A 23,369-nucleotide genomic window follows, 5' to 3' on the forward strand; every position below is an offset into this window, starting at 1 on the left:
GCGTCGACAACGAGAGAGAGATGCCCTATTTTGTTTTCCACTATCATTCTGTAAGTCCCGAAGAAAGTGATAAATCAACGAAAAAATCAGTGTGAGGGAGATTTCATTTTCCCTTAGAGGGCTTCGAGACATCTAATCTGCGTTATCAGAAAGTATATCTGCGCTTCACTGATTCCGTCGCTCGTCTTCTCCGACTACGTACAGCTGAACTGCATGTTCATAGTCCATAGTCCATACTCTCCTCGTACTTTTTATATTTTGGGCTGCTATACTCTTCTCGTATTTTGTTCTTCTGGGCTGGAATATTTTGAGATTGAATATCTTCTTGGATGATTTGTTGTTTCTCCCCTCTTCAATTTCTGGCCGTGTTTACTGCGCATCGTGTCTGAATATTTTCCGCCGTGATCGACACAAAAGCAAATCCCAGCAATGAAGGGTTGACGCTAAAGCCTGAAAATTTTCCACCATGATCGAAACGTTGTGGAACTAAAAGCAAATTCCAGTAATAAAATGACGCTAAGGTCACCTCATGGTTAGTTAACATTGAAAAAGGCCCGCGGTAGAAGCCATTAAAAATGAGTACTATATTTTTCTGGTCATGGTCACGCCATCACATTCCACCAGCGAAATGTCAATTGGAAACGCTTCGCTGGTATAATTCACGATTTTATGGTTAAATGGATAAATTTTCCAGATGATCCGCGTTTTCCCCATTTCTTCTAGATGAGAACCGGATGATGAGATTCTGCAATCACGAACTGTGGAAATTCCTTTCCAGACGGGTGGGAGACAAAGAAGGGTAAGGAAGAGCTTTTGAGAAAGTGAAAGGAGAAAGAGAGGAAATATGAAACCAAATCTGCAAATATGGATTTCTGCTGGCGAAGAGGACGACGCATTGCTGGAATCTGGTCTCGCTGGGTCTGAAACTTTGACAATTGAAATTTCTTCGAGTTGATTTGTCGGATTTGTCTGATATGCAAGGAACAGTTTCGATTGTGTAACGAATAAGTGCAATTATTATAAATGACAAATAAGAAAAGTCATTTGATGCAAAACATGTAAAATGGTTATCTTAGTTGTTCGAATCATAATCAACAACCACCTTAGTTGTCCGATACATGGAAGTTTGAATAAAATGGTTGATCTAATAAGAAAAATCATTTGATGCGAAACTTGTAAAATGGTTCTCTCGATTATAATCAATAGTTACCTCAGTAGTTCGATCATGATCGAACTATTGAGATAACCTTTTTGTACTAAATGATTTTTCGTATTGGATTGATAGACATATATAAAGGGTGTAGATATCAAGATAACCGAGTTAATAGGTTTTAGTAGTAATTTTGAATGTTTTAGTGTAAAAATATATAGTTAAAAAAATATGATATTGATTTTATTTATTTATTTTTAATATTATTTATAATCTTATTATAATTTATTAATTTCCACCGAATCCTTTTTGGACAAACCTGTATTATTTCTGGACTCTTTTCTTAGTCACTCGTGTCGATTGTTCCATTTTACAGTTCACAGCCCGAGGAAGAAAGAAGGGAAGAGAATGGCGAATCCTTGCACCCTGCTTCTTCTCCTTCTGGTCTCGACGATGGCACTTAACCTCCTCGACGCCCTCCCTCTCTCCGTCTGCCGAAACACCTGCGGCGCCATCTCCATCAACTACCCCTTCGGCCTCGACGACGGCTGCGGCTCCCCGGAGTACCGCCGTATGCTTAACTGCTCTGCCAGCGACCTGCTCTTCGTCACCCCTTCCGGCTCCTACAAGGTCCGCTCCATCGATTACGACAAGCAGACCATGGTCATCTACGACCCCGGCATGTCCACCTGCAACGCGTTGCAGCCCCGCCACGACTTCGCCATGTCCGATCTCCAGTCTGTCGTCACCCCGCCTTCCCCTGACACCGTCTTCGCTCTCCTCAACTGCTCCATCGACTCTCCAGTACTCAACCACTACCGCTCCCTCTGCTTCAACTTTTCCGGACACTCCTGCGACGAGCTTTACCGCGCCTGCACCGCATTTCAGTTATTTAACGCCACGACGGGGACGGGGAGGTTCCCTCCGTGCTGTTTCACCGATTTCAACACCCTCAAGTTCATGAGCATGAATATTCTGGATTGTACCCATTATACGACTGTTTACAACATCGATGATCTCAAGGGCGTTGAACCGATGGATTGGTTGTACGGGATCCAGCTATCGTATACTGCGCCGAATACCGGGTGTGAGCACTGTGCGAAAACAGGGGGGACGTGCGGGTACAATACGGAGACGGAAGGGATGATCTGCCTTTGCTCCTCGTTCGTGAACTCCAGTCGAGAGTGCGCCGGCGGCAGCTCAGGTAACAACGGTTTAATGTTATGGGATTAGGCAGCTTCCATGAAATCAGAGATCAAGTTTTTTCTTTTTCTTTTATATTTTATAGCAGGTGAGTTAGCGACCGGAGGTGGAGACGCCATGGCGGTAGTAACCATTTTTTCGCTTCTGTTCTGGGTTCTGAGGTTGTTGTTGCTGGTGTAAACTGTGAAGTGTGAACGCCCTCCCTTTCCTGCATCGGATGCGCAATCACTGGATGTTCTTGACTTCCTGTCTGGCTCTCTGCAACTTTTTTTCATCTTCTTTTGTTTGAAAGGCGAATTAACAGTGGAAGGCGCGTTGTGGGATTCGAGCCAAAACACAATTGAGCGCTTGAAAATTGAAATTTGTGTTCTCAAAAGATGATTACTGTGATCATGCTGAACATTCTTGAGATTTTGATTTGTCGTTTAAAGTAGCTTTTTGCCGCGCCGTTTCATTAAGGGATGCACTATTACCGTGTGGCCTAGTTCTATTTAAATTCGATTAGAGGGTTCGGCCTTGCTTACTACAGTTGCCACCAATAGGTTAATTCATGTTCAATCATGAGTCTCATTAATACTATTTGGTATCATTAGAAAAAACTAACCAAATGCTAATAAATGTTTACCCTAAACCCTAAACCCTAAACCCAAAGAGTACTACTATCATGTGGCCTAGTTCTATTCAAATTCGATTAGGGGGTTCGGCCTTGCTTACTACATTTGCCACCAATAGGTTAATTCATGTTGAATAGTGAGTCTCCTCTGTCATTAGAAAGACTAACCAAATGCTAATAAATCTTAAACCCTAAACCCTAAACCCAAAGAGTATTAATAAAATCGACTAGGCTATTTGTAATGATTAAATGGCAAGGTCGGATTAGCTACTACATATATATTAACAATGGCTGATTACGTGAAGATAACAAATGAACTCAGTCAAATCGAACATGTGTCTCGTTTTATCCTCTCCTTATGATTGAATTCGATTGGACCACAGTCTAAACTAAAAAAATACGAGACTCACTGAACCCAACCCATTTATTTGATTCGAACCCATTTTATTCACTTGTTTTGATTAATAATAGCTAAAAATTTATATAAAAATATCTCATTAAATATATTTAATTGGACATATGCTTTTTCGCTACTAGAAAATTAAATCTAATAAAAATCAGTTATAATTTTGTTTACATTATATATTTTAAATAATTACATACATTGTGTATATTGTATATATTTATTTATTTATTTATTTAATGTTTAAGTGGTTTAACCGTACTCGAATGAGTTTAGTTTGGGTTTACATTTTACGCTTGTTTAATGAACAACGTGTAGGGTGCAAATCGGCCAATTCAACAACATATTTAAGTTGATTTGATCCATTATCGACCTAATTGAAGTTGATTTGATCCATTATCGACCTAATTGAGTTGTATGTCGACTTGTTTGGTTCATTGTTCATATGGTATTGCTTGCATTTTTTTTTTTCTCTCATGGGGTGTGAAATATAGTTTAGCACTTCAAATTAATATCACTAACACCATTTTATATCCAATAATTTTATCATGTCTTTCTAATTTTGAAACATTGGTGACTTAGACTCGGACTAGACTCGGAGCTAGTGAAATCCAAGTTGGGCCACTCGGATTGGATTAGGTCACACCAAGGTTGGGTTCGAGGAACAGGTTCACCGCCTCACCCGATTCGTTCTCTCCCAAATTTGAGTTAACCCAATTGAGTTATAAGTCGACTCGAAGAGTCGGAAAACGATGATAAAATCTTCTGGATATCTGCTTTAACCAGGTGATTGGCTGAAGGATACACTGACCAACTTTTATCTCTGTCATCTCGAGTGACCGGAAAGGGCGAAATTGCGATTTTTCAGTATACCCACAGTGGCAAAAGGGGTAATAGGCTCTGCAAATGGATTATTTATCCGTGCAAATTTGATTTGAAAATGAGCGGGCTCTATGCGCACTCTCCGCTTTCCAAAAGGCGTTGTGGTCTGAGAAGGAGCGAGAGGCGCTGGGCTGAGTCAGCTGACACTGCACGATAAAAGCATCCGAGAGCTTTGGTCCTTTGGTTATCTCTTTCAGTTAAATTCGCGTCGATTTCATCTTATAAGAGCGCGTTCAGTCTTTTCCTTTTTGATCGAGATTTTTCCTGTGTTATCGGTCTTCGATTTTCCTTTTTAAATTTTTTTTTCCGTTCATTTATATGGCATTATAATTCCAGGTCTGTGGTTTATTGTCAAATTAACCATTCCTCAGACCAAACATGTCAGGGCAAATTTCTTCTCTTCGATTTCTGAAAAAAAAGAGTTCGAGAAACACTCAATCGGAAGGAAACGAGAACGAATTCAACGACCCCGTCAATGCAGTTCCATGTTCCCTTCCAAGAACCCCACTGAACACTATTCAAGATCCGTTGCTTAGCCCAAGAGAATTTCCAGGGAGCGAACCGAATTCCGCGATTAAACTTGGTGGATATTTGGAAAAAAAATCAGAAGCTACAGATGTGGGCACACAGGTTTTGGATCTCAGAGGGGATGGAGGTGGTGGTTCGGAGTACGGAACTCCAAGGGGTGTTCCTGGTATGGCTTATTCTGAGTCAAATTCAGCTCAGAGTACACCGACTAGAATTGCCTCTAGGGTATCTAGCATTGGTTGTTCAGGAGCTCAAAGTGCCAGCCGGTCTATTCCTTACGCAGGACCAAGAGGAGGGGTCGTCTGTAAGGTTGCCAGAGGAGGAGCGGGCGCCACTCACTGCCCATCCGTTGAAGTTCCACATTTTGAGCTTGACGAAGATTCTTCGTTTTGGATGGACCACAACGTGCAGGTTAGCTGGGCTTACTTTTTCATTTGATAGCGATCAAACAGTTCAATAAACTTGGCTAATACACTGTTGCATATTATGAGACAACGGAAGCCGATGTACTTCAATTGCGATGCTTAACGGAGATAGCTCTGCGTTCCCTTTCAGTTGTTAACTGAAAATCCATAATATTACTTGAGCACATCGACCCTTCCATTATTATTATTTTTTTTTAAATTTTATGATAGTGGTTCAATACTATTATGGACGTCATATAATTTTTTGTTTGAATAATAGGGGAAATATATTCAATTTACTTAGCAAATTGTTCTGTATTGGAATTGAAGACTCTCTGCCTGTCTGCAGAACTAGAAAAGTACTTAGAGAGGTCCGCATCCATGTTCTTATCGTAGAAAGTAAAAATGGTCTGTATTGACTAGCTTACAGTACTTGAACTATGGTGATTCATGAGAGACACAAACTAAGATTTTTGGCCTTCTTTAGGTCTTGATAAGGATTCGACCAGTCAGTAGTTCTGAGAGGGCTTCACAAGGCTATATCCAATGTTTGAGACAGGAGAGTGCTCGGACTTTAACATGGTTGGGACCTCCAGAGACCAGATTTACCTTTGATCACATAGCTTGTGAAACCATTTCACAGGTATGGTTAATCAAATGCCTAAACAGTTTCTTGTTTTTCTTCTTCCTTTTTTTGGAAGCTATTAAAATGTTGTTTGAGTGGGCAAACATTTGAACTGCGGTGTTTTGTAGGAGAAACTCTTCAGAGTGGCAGGTGTACCTATGGTGGATAATTGCATGTCTGGCTATAATAGTTGTATGTTTGCCTACGGTCAGGTAGTTCCTTCCCCGGCTTCCTGTTGCCTAAATGGGAATTTACAGCAAGCGGTGGGTGTGTCGGAACTTCAATATGTATGGGATTGCTCAAAACCCACTACGTCTTGGATGTTGCATGTTATGTCTCCGAGACACCCTACCATAACTCTTGTTACATGCATGTATTAAACATTATATGTAATATTATCAATTGTCATGTTAAGAGGAACATTACAGGGGGGGATATTGTTATATCTCCCCAGAAATCTGAGACATCTTGTGCGAGATGTGAGACTTCCTCCACTGTATAGAACTCTAATGTTTTGGTCATTTTGTTGCAGACAGGAAGTGGGAAGACATATACAATGATGGGTGAGATAAATGAGATTAAAGATCAGTTTAATAATGATTGTGGGATAACCCCACGTATTTTTCAGTACCTATTTACACGGATAAGATTGGTAGGGTACTCGTACCTCTTATTTATAACTATTTTAAGATGCTTTCTTGGACATTCATGTTCTCCTTCTCCACTCAAGAGTTTCATTTGGACAGGAGGAAGAGAAGCGGAGGGAAGAAAAACTAAAATACAGCTGCAAGTGTTCTTTTTTGGAGATATATAATGAGCAGATCACCGATCTTCTGGAGCCTTCCTCAACTAATCTGCAAGTATTGTAAAACTATGTCCTTCAGCAATTCAAAAGCTATTCTACATCTCCAATTTGATATTATGACCGACTTTTTTTCTGTCTTGTAGCTGAGAGAAGACCTAAAGAAAGGTGTGCATGTTGAAAACCTCAAGGAATTTGAAGTAACTACTGTCCAGGAAGTTGTTAAACTTCTTCTACAGGTACTTAGTTTCTGTAGCATGCCCATGACAGACTCGACCAAAGCTTGACATTGTTTAATGCCCATAAAAACTGTCGTATTAATTATTAATGAGCATTGTATCGCAGGGTGCTGCAAACAGAAAAATGGCAGCGACATGTATGAACAGCGAGAGCAGTCGTTCCCACAGTGTCTTCACTTGTGTCATTGAGAGTCAATGGGAGAAAGATTCCATGATGCACTTCCGCTTTGGAAGGTTAAATCTAGTAGATCTTGCTGGTTCAGAGAGGTGAATACAATGCCTAATGCTCTGTTAATTGGTTATGGTAGAATGCTTTTTAATGTTTAACTTTCCTTTTGACTGAATTAGGCAGAAAAGCTCTGGTGCGGAAGGGGAGCGACTGAAAGAAGCTGCAAATATCAACAAATCTTTATCAACTCTTGGGTAGCTTCACCTACAGAATTTTTTAAGTTGATTCTTTTTCCAACTGCTTGGACTGTCAGTCCATCACTTTTTCATGTGTTCTTTGTCCATATATAATCTGTTTTTCCAAATAAAGAAAGTCTTTGTCCTCGTGAATGTGCTTTCTTTACCTTGCCAAATCATCTGCTGTTCTTACATTTCAAGCAGACAATGCATGACGTATTACATCTTTAGTGTGGCAGTTCTGATTAAGAGAGTTGTTTTTTTTACTACCCAAAATGCATATTGTTGTCTACTCTCTGACATTACTTTCTGGGGCTTTTAGCTTGGTGATCATGACTTTGGTAGATGTGGCACACGGTAGACACCGGCATGTTCCCTACAGAGATTCAAGGCTGACCTTTCTCCTTCAGGTTGAAACTTGAAGTGATCTGGTATTTGCTTTACACTCTAACACTAAATATTCAGTTTCAGCTCAGTAGTATGCATTTGCTTGCAGGATTCCTTGGGTGGAAATTCTAAAACCACAATTATTGCAAATATCAGTCCTTCTATCTGGTCTGTCTTCTTACTGGTCTCCCTTATTTTTCTAATCGTCACATATGCGAAATTCTTAACTGTGTTGACTTTCTGTCATGCAGTAGTGCTAGTGAGACATTAAGCACTCTGAAGTTTGCCCAGCGTGCCAAACTCATTCAGAACAATGTACTAACATGATGTGTTTGTGTCTAACCTACATATTTTATTCTCATTCTTATTATAATGATATAGGGAATCACAAAGGATTTCATTTTACCTGTTTTGGTTTTGCAAGGCCAAGGTGAATGAAGATGCTTCAGGTGATGTCATGGCATTACAACGACAAATACAACAGTTAAAGGTCTGAAATAGTTGTTTTTATCTGCATAGCTCTCAGTAAAAACTTAATAATGGTATACTTGACTGAATATGCTGTATCTCACAGGATGAGGTTAAGTTTCTCCTCACACATCAAAATACTGTGAACCCTCGATCATTGGATGTGCCATCTTGTGATCCAAGTGGTGACATCTGTGAGGCCCGTGAGTCTTCCCAGGTAGGAGCTGTCCTCAATGCTAAGAACTGTAAGAGTGGAGTATATAAAAAGGTATTGTCCAGACACAATGGGAGGTATCTTTTTCTTCTTGTAATTTTATTGAAAGGCCATCAATCACCAGTGAGTCAATATTCAGATGAAATGTCTGGAAGCTACACTATTTGGTGCCCTGAGGAGGGAGAAAATGGCAGAAACTGTTGTGAAAAAGCTAGAAGCTGAAATTGAACACTTGAACCGTTTGGTATGGCTAGTCTCTTAACATTGCCATTAATATTTGACATTAATGTTCTTTTGGAGGCAATAACACAATGATAATGGTTTAGTTTGATATTATGAAGCTTGAGAGTTTTCTGGACAACTTTTAGACTAAAATTTGTATAACTATTACTGATCATAGGTTCGCCAAAGAGAAGAGGATGCCCAGCGAAATAAAATGATGCTGAGATTCCAAGAAGCAAAACTTAGAAGACAGGAGCTAATTCAAGATGGATTTTTGTCTGCTGACGAGTACATTATGGAAGAAAATACAGTTTTATCTGAAGAGATTGAGCTGCTCAAATCAAGACTGGATAAAAACCCTGAACTAACTCAATTTGCACTTGAGAATGTAAGACTACTGGAGCAGCTTAGAATGTAAGTATTATGTCAGTCACAAATTTCATGTTCAATTGGGTCAAAAAAGGTCCATTCCTTACATGTCTTCCATATGTTAGGTTTCAGGATTTCTATCAGCAAGGGGAGCGAGAAGCATTGTTAGCTGAAGTTTCAGACCTACGCAATCAGGTTCTCTCAGATGCATCTTTTGTAATGGAAAATTTTGCATAGTCCATTCATTGATACTTTTCTGCTATCTGGAGCGTTGCACTTGCAGCTTTTGGAAGTCTTCAAGGGGAATTATCAGCAGTCTGAATCGCCATCAACACCTTCCCAGGTTTTGGTCAAAATGTGCAGTTCAAATCAGTAATTCAACCCAGTAGATTCAACAGATTGGAAGTTTTATAATCAACTTTGCCATGTCTCTTATACAGAGGGAACAGGAAGCAAGCCAATGTTTATCTTCTAATGTTCAAAGCAAAAATTTACTGCATAGTGAGGTGAATCCTCATATAACATGTTATTTATTTTTAATCTATATAAGGAACGGAAATAAACACACAAGTTAGTTTTCCTATTGTTCTTAGAATTTGTCTAAACTTTTACCATATTGACCAGGGCTGCCCAAATCAGTATTGGGTATTTTAGAAAGAGGTTTTTGTCCCATATTCTCCACATTACATTTTTCTCTTATAGTGTGGCTATTAGATAGAGATTGTCTTCTTTTATCTCTAGTTAAATTTCATTCAACTTAGATATGTATTTTAAGAGATATGTAATTTTGAGTATTAAGGGGCATTTTTTTGTAATTTTCACTTGAACCCTGATTATAAAGGACAAACCTTTCTGGCCCATATCCCAAGGCAGCAAAACTGCTCCTCTTCCAAAACCCTTTTTCCTCTTCTATTTTCTCCCCAAATCACATATTTTTCAGCCTTACACTGATATGTTTCATGTATTGGTGGTGTATCTAGCCTCCCTTGGGTAAAAAGATAATAAAAGAAAGCTGATGCATAACTGTATTGGCTATTGTGTTGCTCATCTTCGAGTCCAATTATGTGTTGTATGATATTTGACGTGTGTCAGGGAGCTGGGCAACGCTGATGTCTTTGTCCCGTCAATACATTATCAAGTGTATTTCTTGTTGCTTTCTGGTTTTATTTAAATTTTAACCACAAATTTATATTCACACAAGGTTGACAGCATTTGGAGAGATTTGGAAGCTTGCAGAAAGAAGCTTAGGGATTGCATGGCAACCAATGCAAGACTGACTAGGTCAGATTGTAGCTTCTTTTATGTGTCCTTTATTTCTTCTGGCTCTATTAGGGATCTTGTGGCTTCTGCCACTGCTCTAGTTTTTTAACCTTACAGGAGAATTTCTCTCAGAAATCTGTATTTTACTTCATTAATTGTGCAGGGAAACTGATCATTTACGTTACCAAATGAAAGAGTATGCTGTTTACAGTGGATCGGCAGTAAGTATGGAGCTAAACTACCGGAAGTATGACCTTTGGATGTTCAAATGTGTTAGAGGCATTAATTTTTAGGTTTAACCAGATTTAGCATTTATAAGTTCAGTCTATGAATCCTAAACAAACTTTTCTTTCCATAACAGTTTAGTATCAGATTGCCAAACTCTTTATTGCATTTTTGGCATCGTTTTGATGGGAATTGATGTTCTTTTTTGTTTTCTTGGGGAACTCCTGTAAATAAACCAACTGGTTAGGTATCCGGCTAGAACAGAAGGCAATACTAGATTGTGCTTATAGATGTTTCAATGCTATGTTGGCATTACAATAGCTCCTATCTTTTTTCTTTCTGAATTGGTATTAATCAGTTCTTCTGGCTCAGGGATATTTATCAGAGAATGTAGTCAGACCAAAAGAAAGAAGTGAAGAATGTGATGATAACCAATTTCCACATCAACTTGAATCTCATCATGAACTGTCAAATGTTGAAAAGGTGTGCGAGGAGGTTGACGAGGAAATGGCTAACAGAATTGTATTCTTACAAGGGGAGCTTTCCACACTTCAGCAAGAGGCAGAGACCATGACCGCAAGTGAATCATCAGCTACAAAACAGTTTCTGCTATTAAGAACTGAGAATCAACAGCTTAAGGAGATGTTATATGCTATAGAGCAGGAAAATATCAGACTCGAAAATGCTTTAGCTGCTAGAGACAGTGACATAAATGCATTAAGTAAAGAGTGGGAGAAGGCAACTTTGGATCTAACAAACTTCCTCTCAGATGGATCTAAATCTCTTGAAAATGCATTTGACCAGGTTGACAGTATTGTGACTTCATTTGCTCAACAAAATTTTTTGATAGGTGAACAAGCTGAGACAGCAGTAAAGGTCTTCCTTGAGAAGGAAAAGTTAATTGGCCACCTACAAAAGAGGTTAGAAGAAACACAAAATTTGGTAGTAGAAATGGAAGAAAAGTTGAGCACCTTGAAGGGAGCAACACTTGCTATAACAGAAGTTCATGAGCTCGAAAATACTGAAAATCTCAATGAAATAATCCAATTGAGAAAAATGCTGAATGAAAAGATATCTGAGATAGGAGAGCTGGAGAGTAGATTAAGTGATAAGGATGAGCACATTATTAGAGCAGAAAAATGTGCTAGTGCTGCATTGATATCCATTAAAAGGTTATGTCAGATGAATTGTGCAGTACCAACATGTACAAGGCTTTTTGAATCACAGGAAAATGAATTCTGCTGCAACCACCAAGGAATTGAGGAGCAGGTGACAGCAAAAATTTTCGATCATTTAGATATGTTATAAAGTTATATATGTTAGTTTGTATAACTTAGCATGTGTTTTTTCTTTGAAATGTGTATGAGTAGCATGGATCACCATTCCCAAGGATAAAAACTAAAGCTCTGTATATAATTCTTTCAGATATTTGATTGCGATCCCCATTTACTAGCAGAAGAGAAGTTGAGGCAAGCAAATCATTTGCTTGTGAAATTTGAGGAGGCTCAAGAAACCATGAAAGAGGCTGATGTTATGTTAAATGCACTGCTGAAGGTAAATGAAGATGTGAAGCAGGAAGCTGAGGGATGGAAACAGACAAGTGAAGTGTTGAGGACAGAGAGACTTGCTTTGGTTAAAGAAAATGAACAGCTTGAGGCTTCTATTATTTTGAATGAAGAACAATATCTATCATACCAGGAACAAATTAATGCGGATTTGACAGATGTTATGGAGTCCATTTCCTCACTTCAAACCTATTTTCTGCAAACGCAGAGGAGTTTTAGTGATGAATTTGAGGTAATGTACGCTGATATCTTGTCATTCATGCAAGAGTTGAGGAATTGTGCAAGAACAGCAAGATCAGTCCTGGAGGATATATGGTCTAACATAATGGAGAGTAGTTTTGTCTCATTTGTTTCATACCAATGTCACTTGCAAACCCTTCATGAGAAACTTTTGCACATTCATGTTGATACTTGTTTTCCTGCTAGTTTTAGATCATTTTCTGAAACAGATAATGTAAATTATAAGAGCTTGGGTTTACTCCAGGAGTTCAGAAGCTCTGTCGACCAAGTAGCAAATTTGGAGAATAACAAGTTGAACCTCGAATTGGACTCTCAATCCATTAAAGAAGCCAATGCCTACCACCCTACTTATCTGAGACAATCCTCTATTGACGTTCCAGTTGATGTCATTTTGGGGCCATTGTTTCAAGATAAGGACTCTTTATCACCTGATACCTCTCCTTCTAGAATCTCCAGGGAGCTTGGCCTGTTATCATGCAAAATTGAGAATCATATATCTTCAAAAAAAGAGATGGGATCAGCTGTATCAATTTCTGAGAATCTGTCACTTCAGAGGGAGTTGGCTCGGAAAAATGTTCTTTTGGAAGGGCTTCTCTTTGATCTGAGATTGTTACAGGAGTCCACTTCCGAAACCAGGGACATAAGAGAGGAAGCTGAAATGACTGTGGCTTCTCTAAACCAAGTCCAGCGCGACTTAGATATTAAAACAAATCTGCTTGATCATACCTTGGTTCAACTCAGTGAGCTCAAATCTCATCTTTCTGAAAGTCAAGCTGCTTTGTCTATTTCAAAATCTGAACTCAAACAAGCAAATGAAGCAATAGAAGTGCTTTTGAGTGAAAATGCTGATTTGAGAGGCCGGTTGGATGATATGAATACAAAAAAGACATACACTCAGGAGCAATTAGAAGAAAAACAGAAGGTCATTGAAGGTTTGGAGAGGGAAGTTTTAGAAATGGGTACTTCAGCTAAGGAGAGGATTCTAACATCAGTTGAAGATATTGAGAATGAACTGAGAACTGTCAGAAATGAGAGAGATCAGCTCCATGTAGAGGTTGCTTCCTTGAGTGATAAGCTTGAAATGTCAAATGCTTTAGCTGATGAAAATGAAGCTATTGCCATTGAAGCTCGTCAGGTTATATTTATGATGGACACCCTTTTATTTGTTAACTTAGGAAATTCTGGTTGCACTCACTTGAACATGAATCTGGGCATTTTTATTTTATTTTTTCAGTTGTCAGATGCAAGCAACGTCTATGCTGAACAGAAGGAAGAGGAGGTTAAAATTCTAGAACATTCAGTTGAGGAGCTTGAATTTACCATAAATGTGCTAGAGAAAAAGGTACTTAAATAACAAACTTGATTTTCTTATACTGTGATCCTCGGTTCCTTTCTCTGTGCTGCAAATAACAGTTTGGATGTATAGGCTAAGGAAGGTGTTTCCAGGCCTTCCTTACTGGTCGGGGATTCCTTCCCCCTAGTACCCTAGTTTTCTCTTCCTTTTTTTTTTTTTAAATAAAAGCTCTCCATCACTTACAAAAAAATCTAAGTGCCTGTCTCAGTGAAAGTAAGTGTTGTCCCTTGCTATGAAAATTTAGCTTTATATCAAATCAAATAGTCATGTTTTGAAGGGATTAAAGTATCTATTTGCGGTGTAGCTTAGTTTGGCCAGGCCCAGTTTGACCAGTCCAATTTGCTTGAAGCAAGACCCTGTTACCTATTTAAACCACCATCTTAAATTTTTGTACTTTCCTATCAGGTGTATGAGATGGGACGGGAGGTAGAGCAAAATCGCATATTAAGAGAAGCTATGGAAGTGGAAGTCCAAGCTCTGAGACACAGACTGTTGGCAGTCAATAAAGAAACAAAGAATTTGAACCAGGAATATTCCAGTACTGAAGATAGAAGAGAGCATGCATTGTTCAGGTAAGATATGTATGCTTCTCAAGGTTATATCGTCTTTATGAATCTTCTGGTATTTAGAGCAACTTACTCAGCAATGAAGAACTTCACATATTTGTGTCCTATATGCAGACAACTTGATGATAGAATAATGGAACTTTGTGAGGCAAAAAGACGTGTAATGGTTCTGGAAAAGGAAAGAGCCAATCAGGCAAAAGAGGTGGAGAATGGATTGTGTTTCTCTATAATTCTATTTTTGTCTTTATTCTCCTAGTTGTTCTTACTAAAAGAATCCAACTTTTATCTTCGATGATGCAATGGATGTGGAGTGAAGATCAAACAATGTAAAGAGTACATCTCAGAGCTGGTTTTGCACGCTGAGGCTCAAGCATCACAGTATCAAGAAAAGGTATGAATATACCTTTTTTTTGGAGTGAAAAGGTATGAATATACCTTATTAGAGGAGCTTATCACAATTTTCTATGGTTTGAATGGCCTATACCTGATCTTGGCCTACCCAAATTAGAATTTACTGAAATCTTATAAAGATGTCTGCATCACATCTAAGGTAGTAGTAAGATTAAAGGAAATAATAAGCTTTTACAAAACAAAGATGGAGTAAGAGTGCATTTTCTCACATAATGATTAATAGGTTGTTTTTTACACTTTCAAACACTCAATTGTCCAACTAAGCACAAAAGGAGCCAATTCTGGGCTCTGAGCAGGGTCAATCTAAATGAAATGTTTCACTGGTTTGACCAATCAATGAGCATATGTAAGCGCAGACTTCAACATTCAAGTTGTGAACCAAATGCAATAGGTCAAGTAGAGGATGATTATTCCTACCAACCGGCAGCAGGAACCACCATGATCATACTGAAGAAATTCACCCTTTTCAGTGTCCATGACCTTTGCATAGCATTTGTCATGGATGTATCTCCCATGCTTGCAATACTCAAGCTGGTGGCCAAAGCATTAACAGAATTAAGCTTATCATATGAAATGAGTACTTTGAAACTATGCTTTCCTAGAAATGTAGGTACAAGATTTACTTTTCTTTTTTTATTTCTCATCTTTGAAACAGTACAAGATGCTGGAAGCCATGGTTCATGAAGTGAAAACGGATACAGTTACGACAAAAACTACATCATCAGCAGTAAATAAGACAGATAGAAGTTCAATAAGGACCAGGGGGTCAAGCTCCCCATTTAGGTGTATTGCAGGTCTGGTTCAACAGATGAACACTGAAAAGGATCAGGAACTCTCAATTGCCAGGCTTAGGGTAGAAGAACTAGAGGATCTTACGGTTAGTTTGCAGAGAGAGGTAAACATCTTCTCATGCGTATCTTTCTAAAATTTTTTGCTATTTCACTGTTCTAATACTATTGGCATTCCATTTCTTCTAGTTAATTATAATACTTATTATTTCTTAAATGCAAGGGCTGGCAGCATTTGGTATATTCTGTTGTAGTGAATTTCATGTTTTGGTGCTTGTTATTTTATGCATTTGCCAATAATATTCACATGCTTCAGATTTGGTAAGAATATTTGGTTGTTTCTATTCATACATAATAATTTTCATGCTACTAATTCAGTAATGCAAAACGCTCCTAGGTTTGTATGCTAAGAGCAAGACTTGCAGCAGCAGAAAGCATGGCCCATGATGTGATCAGGGATTTACTAGGAGTAAAATTGGACATCTCTAACTATGTGGTAAGTTGTTATCAGCACTAATGAGATCCGAATGGTCTTGGATATATTTTTATTTCTAAATTATTGTGTGCTTCTTTGGCAAGACCTTGGTGGATCAGCAACAGATTCTGAAATTAGCAGAGAAAGTTCAGCTGCAAATGGAGGAGCTAAGCTCAAAAGTATATCTCTTGACTTACTGATTTTATTTTTGAAAAAGCATCACTTGACATATTCTTTGTTGAATTTTTGAAAAGGAGAAATAATTCCTTGACTTATTGTAATTTGAGTATACTGGGCCTCTATTTATAATATAGGACATACATAGAATCATAATGAAATTAAACTACCTAAGTCACAATTACATTCATAATATAATTACCTAATCATTATCAAAGTAAACAATTACTTAAAGATAAATCCTAGAACAATTAAATATCTCTTAACAAAGTAAAATTTTTGAAAATACTAAACTTCCTCTTTGGTTACAGCTCTTTCCTGTGAGACACCTTTCCATGAGAGTCATGTATGTTAAGTTGTGGAGCCTAATTAATGCCTTATGCTGAGTTGGTCGAGGATTGACCTTCGCAGTAAGGTCGTCGTGGGGGTTGGAAGGCTTCCTCCCGGGGGTGTGGGGGCAGAGCCCTTGTTCGATCCATGATATATTGACTGTTGTTTCATTAAGGGTAGTTTGGAAATTTCACTCTTGCAATGCAGTTGCCCTAACTATCTCTTTAAATTGGGGGCGCCGTTATTTGTGTTTTATGATCTTAATCAGAAGAGCATCTCGAGTTGCAGTCCAAGAGTTTAGAGAGAAACACCTGTAAGTGTGTGATTTTTCTTGTAAACTATTTCATCTTTATGGTGGATTACTACAGTGGCGGAAGACAGGATGTAGTCTCACCTTGAGGCGAACCTCTATAAATCTCGTTGTGCTTTTCTGTGCTTGCTTTTCCTTTCTTCCACTTTTATTATTATTGCTCTCGTTAGTTTGGAATTAGGCCGTCTAATTCCTAACAATGGAAGACTTTTCCATATTTATTCTTTAACACTCCTTCAAGTTGGAGTTTGTAACTTTAGCTTGCAAAGAAAAATGATCTTGGTCTTCAATCTTTATTGGTTGATTTTTTTTTCATAGATGCCAATCCTTCATCTTTTGTTCTCTCTCTTACTTAGATATTCTACTTCCATAAAATTTGATAACTAAGGCATATGAAATTCTTCATTGTAGGTTGCCTCTTACTTGTACTTCTTCTTCGACTTCTCCCCTCAAGTTGTGATCACTCTTTTCTTTGTCAAGAGGCCTGGTTTGCACAAAATAAATGTGGGAGAAGAAAAATCACCCTTAACCTAACGACAAGCCTCCAAACACCAATCTGAAAAGGCAATTCAAATTTTAAGGCGGACTAACCCAATTTTAGGGCAATAAAAAGAGTATACTCACTTTGCAAGGGTAACTCAAAAATATATACTCACTTTGCAAGGGTAACTCAAAAATATCACTTGGGTAAAAAAATAAAAGAATCGATTTAAGTTGGATGTTGTGCGCAATCCTGTTCTTTGTAGGTAACGGATCTATATGCATTGCTTTGAAATTATTAAAATAAAAGATGATAAATAGAAGAAACCCTACAAAAACACAAAGAGAGTAGCATTTATACTTCAAATGGAAGGAGGTAGCAATACAACATTCATATATCCAAAAAGGAGGCACCCATTAAATCAACAAATTAATGAAAGTGACTAGTTTTGACAAAAAAAAAAAAGATTTCTATCATTTTTATTTTTTTTAAAGGAATGAAGTAACATTAAGTGGAGCAAAAAGATTACCACAATTGAACAAAAAAACAGAAACTTTTGAAAAAAACCCAATGATGCATAAAGGCAATAAAGGGAGTTGAGTAAGAGAACTTTCTTAGTCTAAGAATCAATGACAACAAGTAAAATAAAATAGCAATCTCTAATAAAAAAACATGACAAATGTACCCTTCTTCTCCCTTGTTTCTCTTTTGAGACAACCTTAAACCCTAAATCTAATTTAGGGTTTCATGTGGTAGACAAGTTAATGGCATAGAAATTGAAGGTAATGGCTGGAGAGAAAAAAAGAGAATTTTGGTGATCATTGTAGCTAATGGTACATGTAAAACAAAATTTTGATAGAGAAAAAATGACTATGATGTGGATGTTTGTAAACTAATGAAGCATCTTAAAAAAACAAACTTTAGAGCCCAAAATTTATGTACTCAAAAGGAAAAAAAACAAGAATTAAAAGACAAACTTATCTTTGAGTTAGGAGCTTAAAATTCTGATTTTCGCATGTAACATACTTCCAACATAACCTTTGAGTTGAGAAGTGGTTTGTTGGGTTAGAAACTAGATTTACAGAGCTTTCTTTTGAGATATAACTTTTCATATAAGATATCATTCTTGATAGAATAAAACGTCTCATAAAATGAAGTCCTTTGCTGTCACTCGAAACTTTTTTTCAGACTTACTTTTGCTGTTTCAGATGCTGATTTCCCTTTGTAGAAAACTTTGATTGCCAAAATTCATTTTGGTTAGAAAAGAGACTCAAAAACCTTTTTGTTAATATATAATTTGTACTATGGAAAGTGAATTATGGAGGTATGAACTCTACAAGAAAAAATGGGTACTAGGTCAGGAAAACATGAATAAGGAAGAAAAAATAAGACACAAAGCTAAACCAAACAAGATAAAAGATAAGAAAATGATCACATTGTCTTTGTGGATTGACCAAATCAACTCACAGGACTTGCTCTGATACCATGTTGAATTTGTAGAAAAGAGAATTTATTCATTGATTCATTGTAATTTGAGTACATTGAGCCTCTATTTATAATAAAGAAAATACATAGAATTGTAGTCAAATTAAACTATCCAAGTCCTAGTTACACCCATTGAATTCTTAATTATAATCAAAGTAAACAACTACTTAAAAATAAATCCTAAAACAATTAAACAACTCTTGACACCAAGTAGAAATTTGAAAATACTAAACTTCCTCCTTGACTGCAACTCTTTTGTATGAGACACCTTTCTATGAGAGCCATCCATATCAGACCCTTTTATATTTATTCTTCAACATTTTTGAAAACATCAGTAGGAGACTTTTGATGATATTACATTTCCCATTTTTTGACCATGTTAAGCAGGATCAGGAAATACTTGGGTTGAGAAAACATGTTGATGGTTTCAATCAAGAAAGAAAGAGGTAATTGCATCAAACATTTTTGTTTCATGCTCAGATTCTTGGACTTGGCAAGCCATCTGTTTAAAATTATATCAAATATCTTGCAAGATTTCCCTTGGAACTTACTTGTTCAATCCCTCATAAATACTTTATGTATCTTGTTCTTTCGATCCTTTAAAATATTAGTTTTGATTCATATGTGCTTTCTGTTTCTATAGCCTGTTTGACGATATCAACCATCAGGAAGCACATATACTGCATTCCCAAGTCATGTTTGAACAACTCCAGCAAAGAGATCAATTGCTAACAGCACAAAATGAGATGTTGAAGGTAAGGAATTTTTTTAGATTCATTATCCTGTAGTAAAGTGTTCCTTGACTTTTAATCTTCAAGTGATTATTGTTTTTTGGTGCCGTCTACTGAATAGATGGATAAAAGCAACCTCAAGAGAAAGCTAGGAGAACTGGAGGTGATTATAGAGAATCTTTTGGGATCACAAAGTAACCGGCAAGTTCATCAGCCCATGAAGACCAAGGCATGTTCCCAAATGAATCAACTTTTCCCTGTTGATTATCCTATCTCCTATATTTCAACTTCTTATCTGCTGTGCAGGAGAATGATTTATTGGGCATTGGTAATGAACAATTCCGCAAAAGGTTGGCACATTCAGAGAAGCTCCTTTCTCGTGTCAACAGTGAGCTTGCACACTACTGCAAATCCAAGGACAAGGATCCTTGTATTGATCTCAATTAAGAAGTGATGACTAAAAAACGTAACTGACAGGCAAGTTCTCAAAGATGCTTAACCTTACAATATTATTTTGAGATTTTTTTTTTTAATTTTTAATTTTTATTATTTGTGCTGGTGAAGGAAATTTTATATTAAGCAGCAAAGCAAAAAAGGTTAAAAAACGGTTACATGTTCGACCCTGTCAGTCTTAATACAGTTCATAAAGTAGACAATTAACCACACAAAATCTGTTGTCCATTAAACCAAACCTTAACTTGAAGGGTCATATATAAATATGCTTAATTTAAAAAAACTCGAGGCCCCTGAGCAAAGAGGCACAATTAAAATTTTCATTTCTGATTTTCCAAGGGGTGGCATCATTCCTCCTGGCACACTCAACAATCACCTGAGAGTTCCCCTGAATTTCCACCCTGCAGCTGCATGTAGTGAATCAAATAGCATTGTTGAAAAACAAGAAGATGCACATTTTGGTCATTTTATTTTGTTGTTATTTATATTTCTTGTTGTAATCTTATTCTACGTGTCAAACTATGTCTATGGACCAAATTTCATGTAAAAGGGACATATAAAATAGGAGATATAGATAATTAGGGTTTTTCACTTAAAGTAGGGGCAATGTTGTAAATTGCACTCAACCTACTCAACCCTAAGCTATAAATAGAGGCTGGGGGATGTCCAGGTCCCCATCTCAGTTTCATTTCTCAATTGCTCTTCTCCACGTTCTCTCCCTCTCATTCTCTCTCTTCAACCTTTCTTCTTCTTACTTTTTCAAGCATAGATGTTTTAGTGCTAGGACCTCAGCAGCAGTGTTAGAAACAGACAAAAAGAGGCAGAGAGGCAGCAGGTGATGTGGTCATCTGGTGTGATAATACACCCTCCCCAACCACCAAAAGAATAAGAAGCTAGAGCAATCCTGTCAGTATAGCACTCATGCTCACTAGTCTCCCAGAAGGGTTCATCATGCTTTGGTGCCACATGAGTTATGTGCGCATGAATGAGATGCTTCACAGAAATTCTTGCACTGTGGGATTAGTAACAGCATTTGGGATAGTTGTAACAAAGGTCCCTGGCTAAAGAAAAAAACTGTGAAAAAGCATAAAGTTGAAGTAATAAAGAAGAGAATAGATAAAAGAGAAAGAGAGAAGAAGGGAGAATTAAAGCAGCATAATGGAGGCCGCTCATTAGGGGAGAGAAGAAGGGAGAATTAAAGCAGCATAAGGGAGGCAGCTCATTAGGGGTTGGACTCACCCTTAATATCTCTTATATCACTTTAAGTTAAAAAAAACAGAGAAAAGGACAAAATGCCCCTATAAAAAGAAAAAAACTACATATTTGACTTAGTAACTGACTTCCTAACACGTTGTCTGACCACTATGATAATAACACATAGGTAGAATTACCAAAATATTCCTAAAACATATTTTCTAACAAAATACTCCTTACAATAGAGGACATGCTACCAAAGATCTGAGTATTTCTTTCCCCCCATATTGCTCTTATAGGAAAAGCAAATAAAGCAAGCCAAAACATATAGACGCTTTTAGTTGAACTTTTCCGATTGAGCCAGCAGGTAAATAGACTGAAATGAATGGAAAGGAGGCAGGAGAACTGACACATGGACAATAACATTTGAACAGATCTGTTTAGAGAAGGCAGTAAAGAGACAAGGACATGATTGATAGTTTAAGGATGGGCACTACAAAGGAACAGCTGACCACAGGAATTGGGATTACCTATTTGAGAAGCTGAAACCTGTTTCTACTTTTTTCTACATGCAACCAATATGGTGCAGAACAGATAGTATTTACGAAGCCAAATACTTTTGTATGGAAAGGAAGCTGAAGGTTAAGCAAATTGTGTAAGTGTTGATTGGCTGCTGCATTATTTGCTTTCAAACAAAACAAGCATTGGTAACTCCGATTACAAGTAAAATATTTTAATCTCATTAACACCTTATTTGTTGGAAGGCACATTAGCTTAAGTAGAAATAGAAGAGAGTAATGTAATATGAGAAAATCAAAGAGAGAAATAACATCTAATCGTAGGTTTAGACATCCTTCAAATAATAAAATTTATTTTTGAAGGTACTCTTAGAGTGGGGCATGTTTTTCCTAAGATAATTGGCTGAAATTACAAGATTTTCTTCCACTAATAATTATCGAAAATTTTCAATCCAAACTAATCCTTTCTCCTAACAATTCTCATTCTCAGATAACAACCCTCAAACTAACTCTTTCCCCTAACTTAGGTTTGTTTACCCTCTGTTGTATCCAAGCCTGTACACTAGCTTAACTCATAGTGAACATATACACCCAAGTCATAGAAAGCAATTACAAAAGCCACACAGGATACAAACTTGGGATTGGGGTTCATGTGGAGTACAAACATGGGATGGTATTGGCTCTACCATATACAACTTTGAGGCAAAAAAAGCCCTCCACGTAGTTTGCTTATTAGTTTGGTTAGTTCCTTCCAAATGATTAACTGAAGTTGAGATACTAAACATAAAATCTTTCCAAGTGCGAATTAGTATGAGTTTTTCTCTCATATACTACAAATCTTACTCTTAAACAGCATATATAAACTGGAGGATTTTTTACACACCAGTAGCTACAAATAGAATTTGCATTTTCCTGGTGATTTTGCTCATGAATCTCTTGAAACTCCTTGAGTTATCCAGAGTAAGTATGGTGTACAGCTTGAAAACTATGTCTAATTTATGATCAGCTCAGGAACAGAAGCTTTCACTTATTTTTTCCCTTTACAATTTAGAGGCAAAAAATGTCCTTCATTAAGCAGTTTTTGTTAAATTTGAGAGGGTCATATTTAACATTGGACTACATATGGTAATATTCTATCTACTTGATCATATTCAGAAATATGGCATCTAAAAGGGTCAGAATGCAGGACCAGAAGTAGTTCGTTTTGTCATCTTATAACTCTATCACAGCTAGTAATTTGGGAATGTTACATCTGTTAAAAATTGTTTCACTCAGGCATTCTCTCAAATCCAACTAATTGCTGCAGGTAAGCATTTCCCAAGGAGGGCCAAAAAGGGCTCGGTTTATGATTTTGGAGAATTTCCTGTACAATATTGATGATCTTCGTGTGCGCCCACCGCTGTCCATACTCGAGACGGTGCTGCCGATATTGTGATCTTCGTGGAAATTATTGTTTTTTTTTTCTAATTGTGGTTTTCCAATTCTGTATAGGCCCAGACCATATGTACTGCAACAAGTGATTTTATTATGGATCTAGTAGAACATCTGCCTACCCTGATTGTCCTATTACCTTCACTATGCACCAACTCAAGAGATCATTTGATTTTAGACAGTTTACTTTATTATCTACTCGTTAAAGACCCCCTAACTCCATAGAACAGTCGTATTAAGCCAAAGTGCAGTTATAATGTCACATCTGCTCATCACAAAATGGCCATATGTGATTAAACGAGAGACCTGAGCTTTAACATTATGGATTAAGCGAAAGGGTAGGCCAAAAAACCCCCAGAAAAGTAAGGGCCTGTTTAGAACTCCTAAAAAAGAGAATTTGACCATTATTGTTCTAAAAAACAATAAATAAAGATCAAATTCTTATTTTTATTAATTATTTT

At 37.3% G+C, this 23,369-nt stretch overlaps 2 protein-coding genes across 7 annotated transcripts; both read left to right on the forward strand.

The window, feature by feature from the left end:
• The first annotated feature begins 1,534 nt into the window (after positions 1-1,534).
• Positions 1,535-2,755, forward strand: LOC137960536 (uncharacterized). 2 transcript variants are annotated; one of them, XM_068808182.1, is made up of 2 exons: positions 1,535-2,354; positions 2,439-2,755. In XM_068808182.1, the coding sequence occupies exons 1-2, from the start codon at positions 1,559-1,561 to the stop codon at positions 2,531-2,533; spliced, it is 891 nt and encodes a 296-aa protein (XP_068664283.1). In that variant the 5' UTR covers positions 1,535-1,558; the 3' UTR covers positions 2,534-2,755. The 2 variants fall into 2 exon arrangements, with proteins under 2 accessions (XP_068664283.1, XP_068664284.1); XM_068808183.1 differs by having other exon boundaries at positions 2,442-2,755.
• A 1,467-nt stretch (positions 2,756-4,222) lies between these two features.
• LOC137958616 (kinesin-like protein KIN-12C) lies at positions 4,223-23,029 on the forward strand. 5 transcript variants are annotated; one of them, XM_068805691.1, is made up of 35 exons: positions 4,223-5,190; positions 5,671-5,826; positions 5,937-6,020; positions 6,341-6,460; positions 6,555-6,668; positions 6,757-6,849; positions 6,956-7,116; positions 7,198-7,272; positions 7,577-7,664; positions 7,751-7,809; positions 7,893-7,956; positions 8,066-8,131; positions 8,216-8,377; positions 8,463-8,567; positions 8,724-8,959; positions 9,040-9,109; positions 9,198-9,257; positions 9,355-9,420; positions 10,116-10,195; positions 10,338-10,395; positions 10,772-11,668; positions 11,825-12,196; positions 12,449-13,339; positions 13,439-13,546; positions 13,964-14,130; positions 14,239-14,326; positions 14,441-14,515; positions 15,191-15,430; positions 15,721-15,819; positions 15,903-15,977; positions 18,969-19,027; positions 19,225-19,336; positions 19,434-19,541; positions 19,619-19,789; positions 22,784-23,029. In XM_068805691.1, exons 1-34 carry the CDS (start codon positions 4,630-4,632, stop codon positions 19,757-19,759), a joined length of 5,910 nt encoding a protein of 1,969 aa, XP_068661792.1. In that variant the 5' UTR covers positions 4,223-4,629; the 3' UTR covers positions 19,760-19,789; positions 22,784-23,029. The 5 variants fall into 5 exon arrangements, with proteins under 5 accessions (XP_068661792.1, XP_068661791.1, XP_068661789.1 ...); XM_068805690.1 differs by having other exon boundaries at positions 4,223-4,945; positions 5,063-5,190; positions 11,825-13,339; XM_068805688.1 differs by having other exon boundaries at positions 4,223-4,447; positions 4,623-5,190; positions 11,825-13,339.
• The last annotated feature ends 340 nt before the right edge of the window (positions 23,030-23,369 follow it).

This window comes from Aristolochia californica, unplaced genomic scaffold (assembly GCF_029961685.1).
Source record: "Aristolochia californica isolate CCGP_79_NKW_82.1479 unplaced genomic scaffold, dmAriCali1.0.hap1 SCAF_3, whole genome shotgun sequence".
Lineage (NCBI taxonomy): Eukaryota > Viridiplantae > Streptophyta > Magnoliopsida > Piperales > Aristolochiaceae > Aristolochia > Aristolochia californica.

Bases quoted from the DNA above. Each gene is read 5' to 3' on its own strand.
- LOC137960536 (XM_068808182.1), top strand. From the start codon at position 1,559: ATGGCGAATCCTTGCACCCTGCTTCTTCTCCTTCTGGTCTCGACGATG. The intron at 2,355-2,438 runs GTAACAACGGTT...TATATTTTATAG, and splicing joins GTGCGCCGGCGGCAGCTCAG to CAGGTGAGTTAGCGACCGGA.
- LOC137958616 (XM_068805687.1), top strand. From the start codon at position 4,630: ATGTCAGGGCAAATTTCTTCTCTTCGATTTCTGAAAAAAAAGAGTTCG. The intron at 6,021-6,340 runs GTAGTTCCTTCC...ATTTTGTTGCAG, and splicing joins GTATGTTTGCCTACGGTCAG to ACAGGAAGTGGGAAGACATA. The intron at 11,669-11,824 runs GTGACAGCAAAA...TAATTCTTTCAG, and splicing joins ACCAAGGAATTGAGGAGCAG to ATATTTGATTGCGATCCCCA.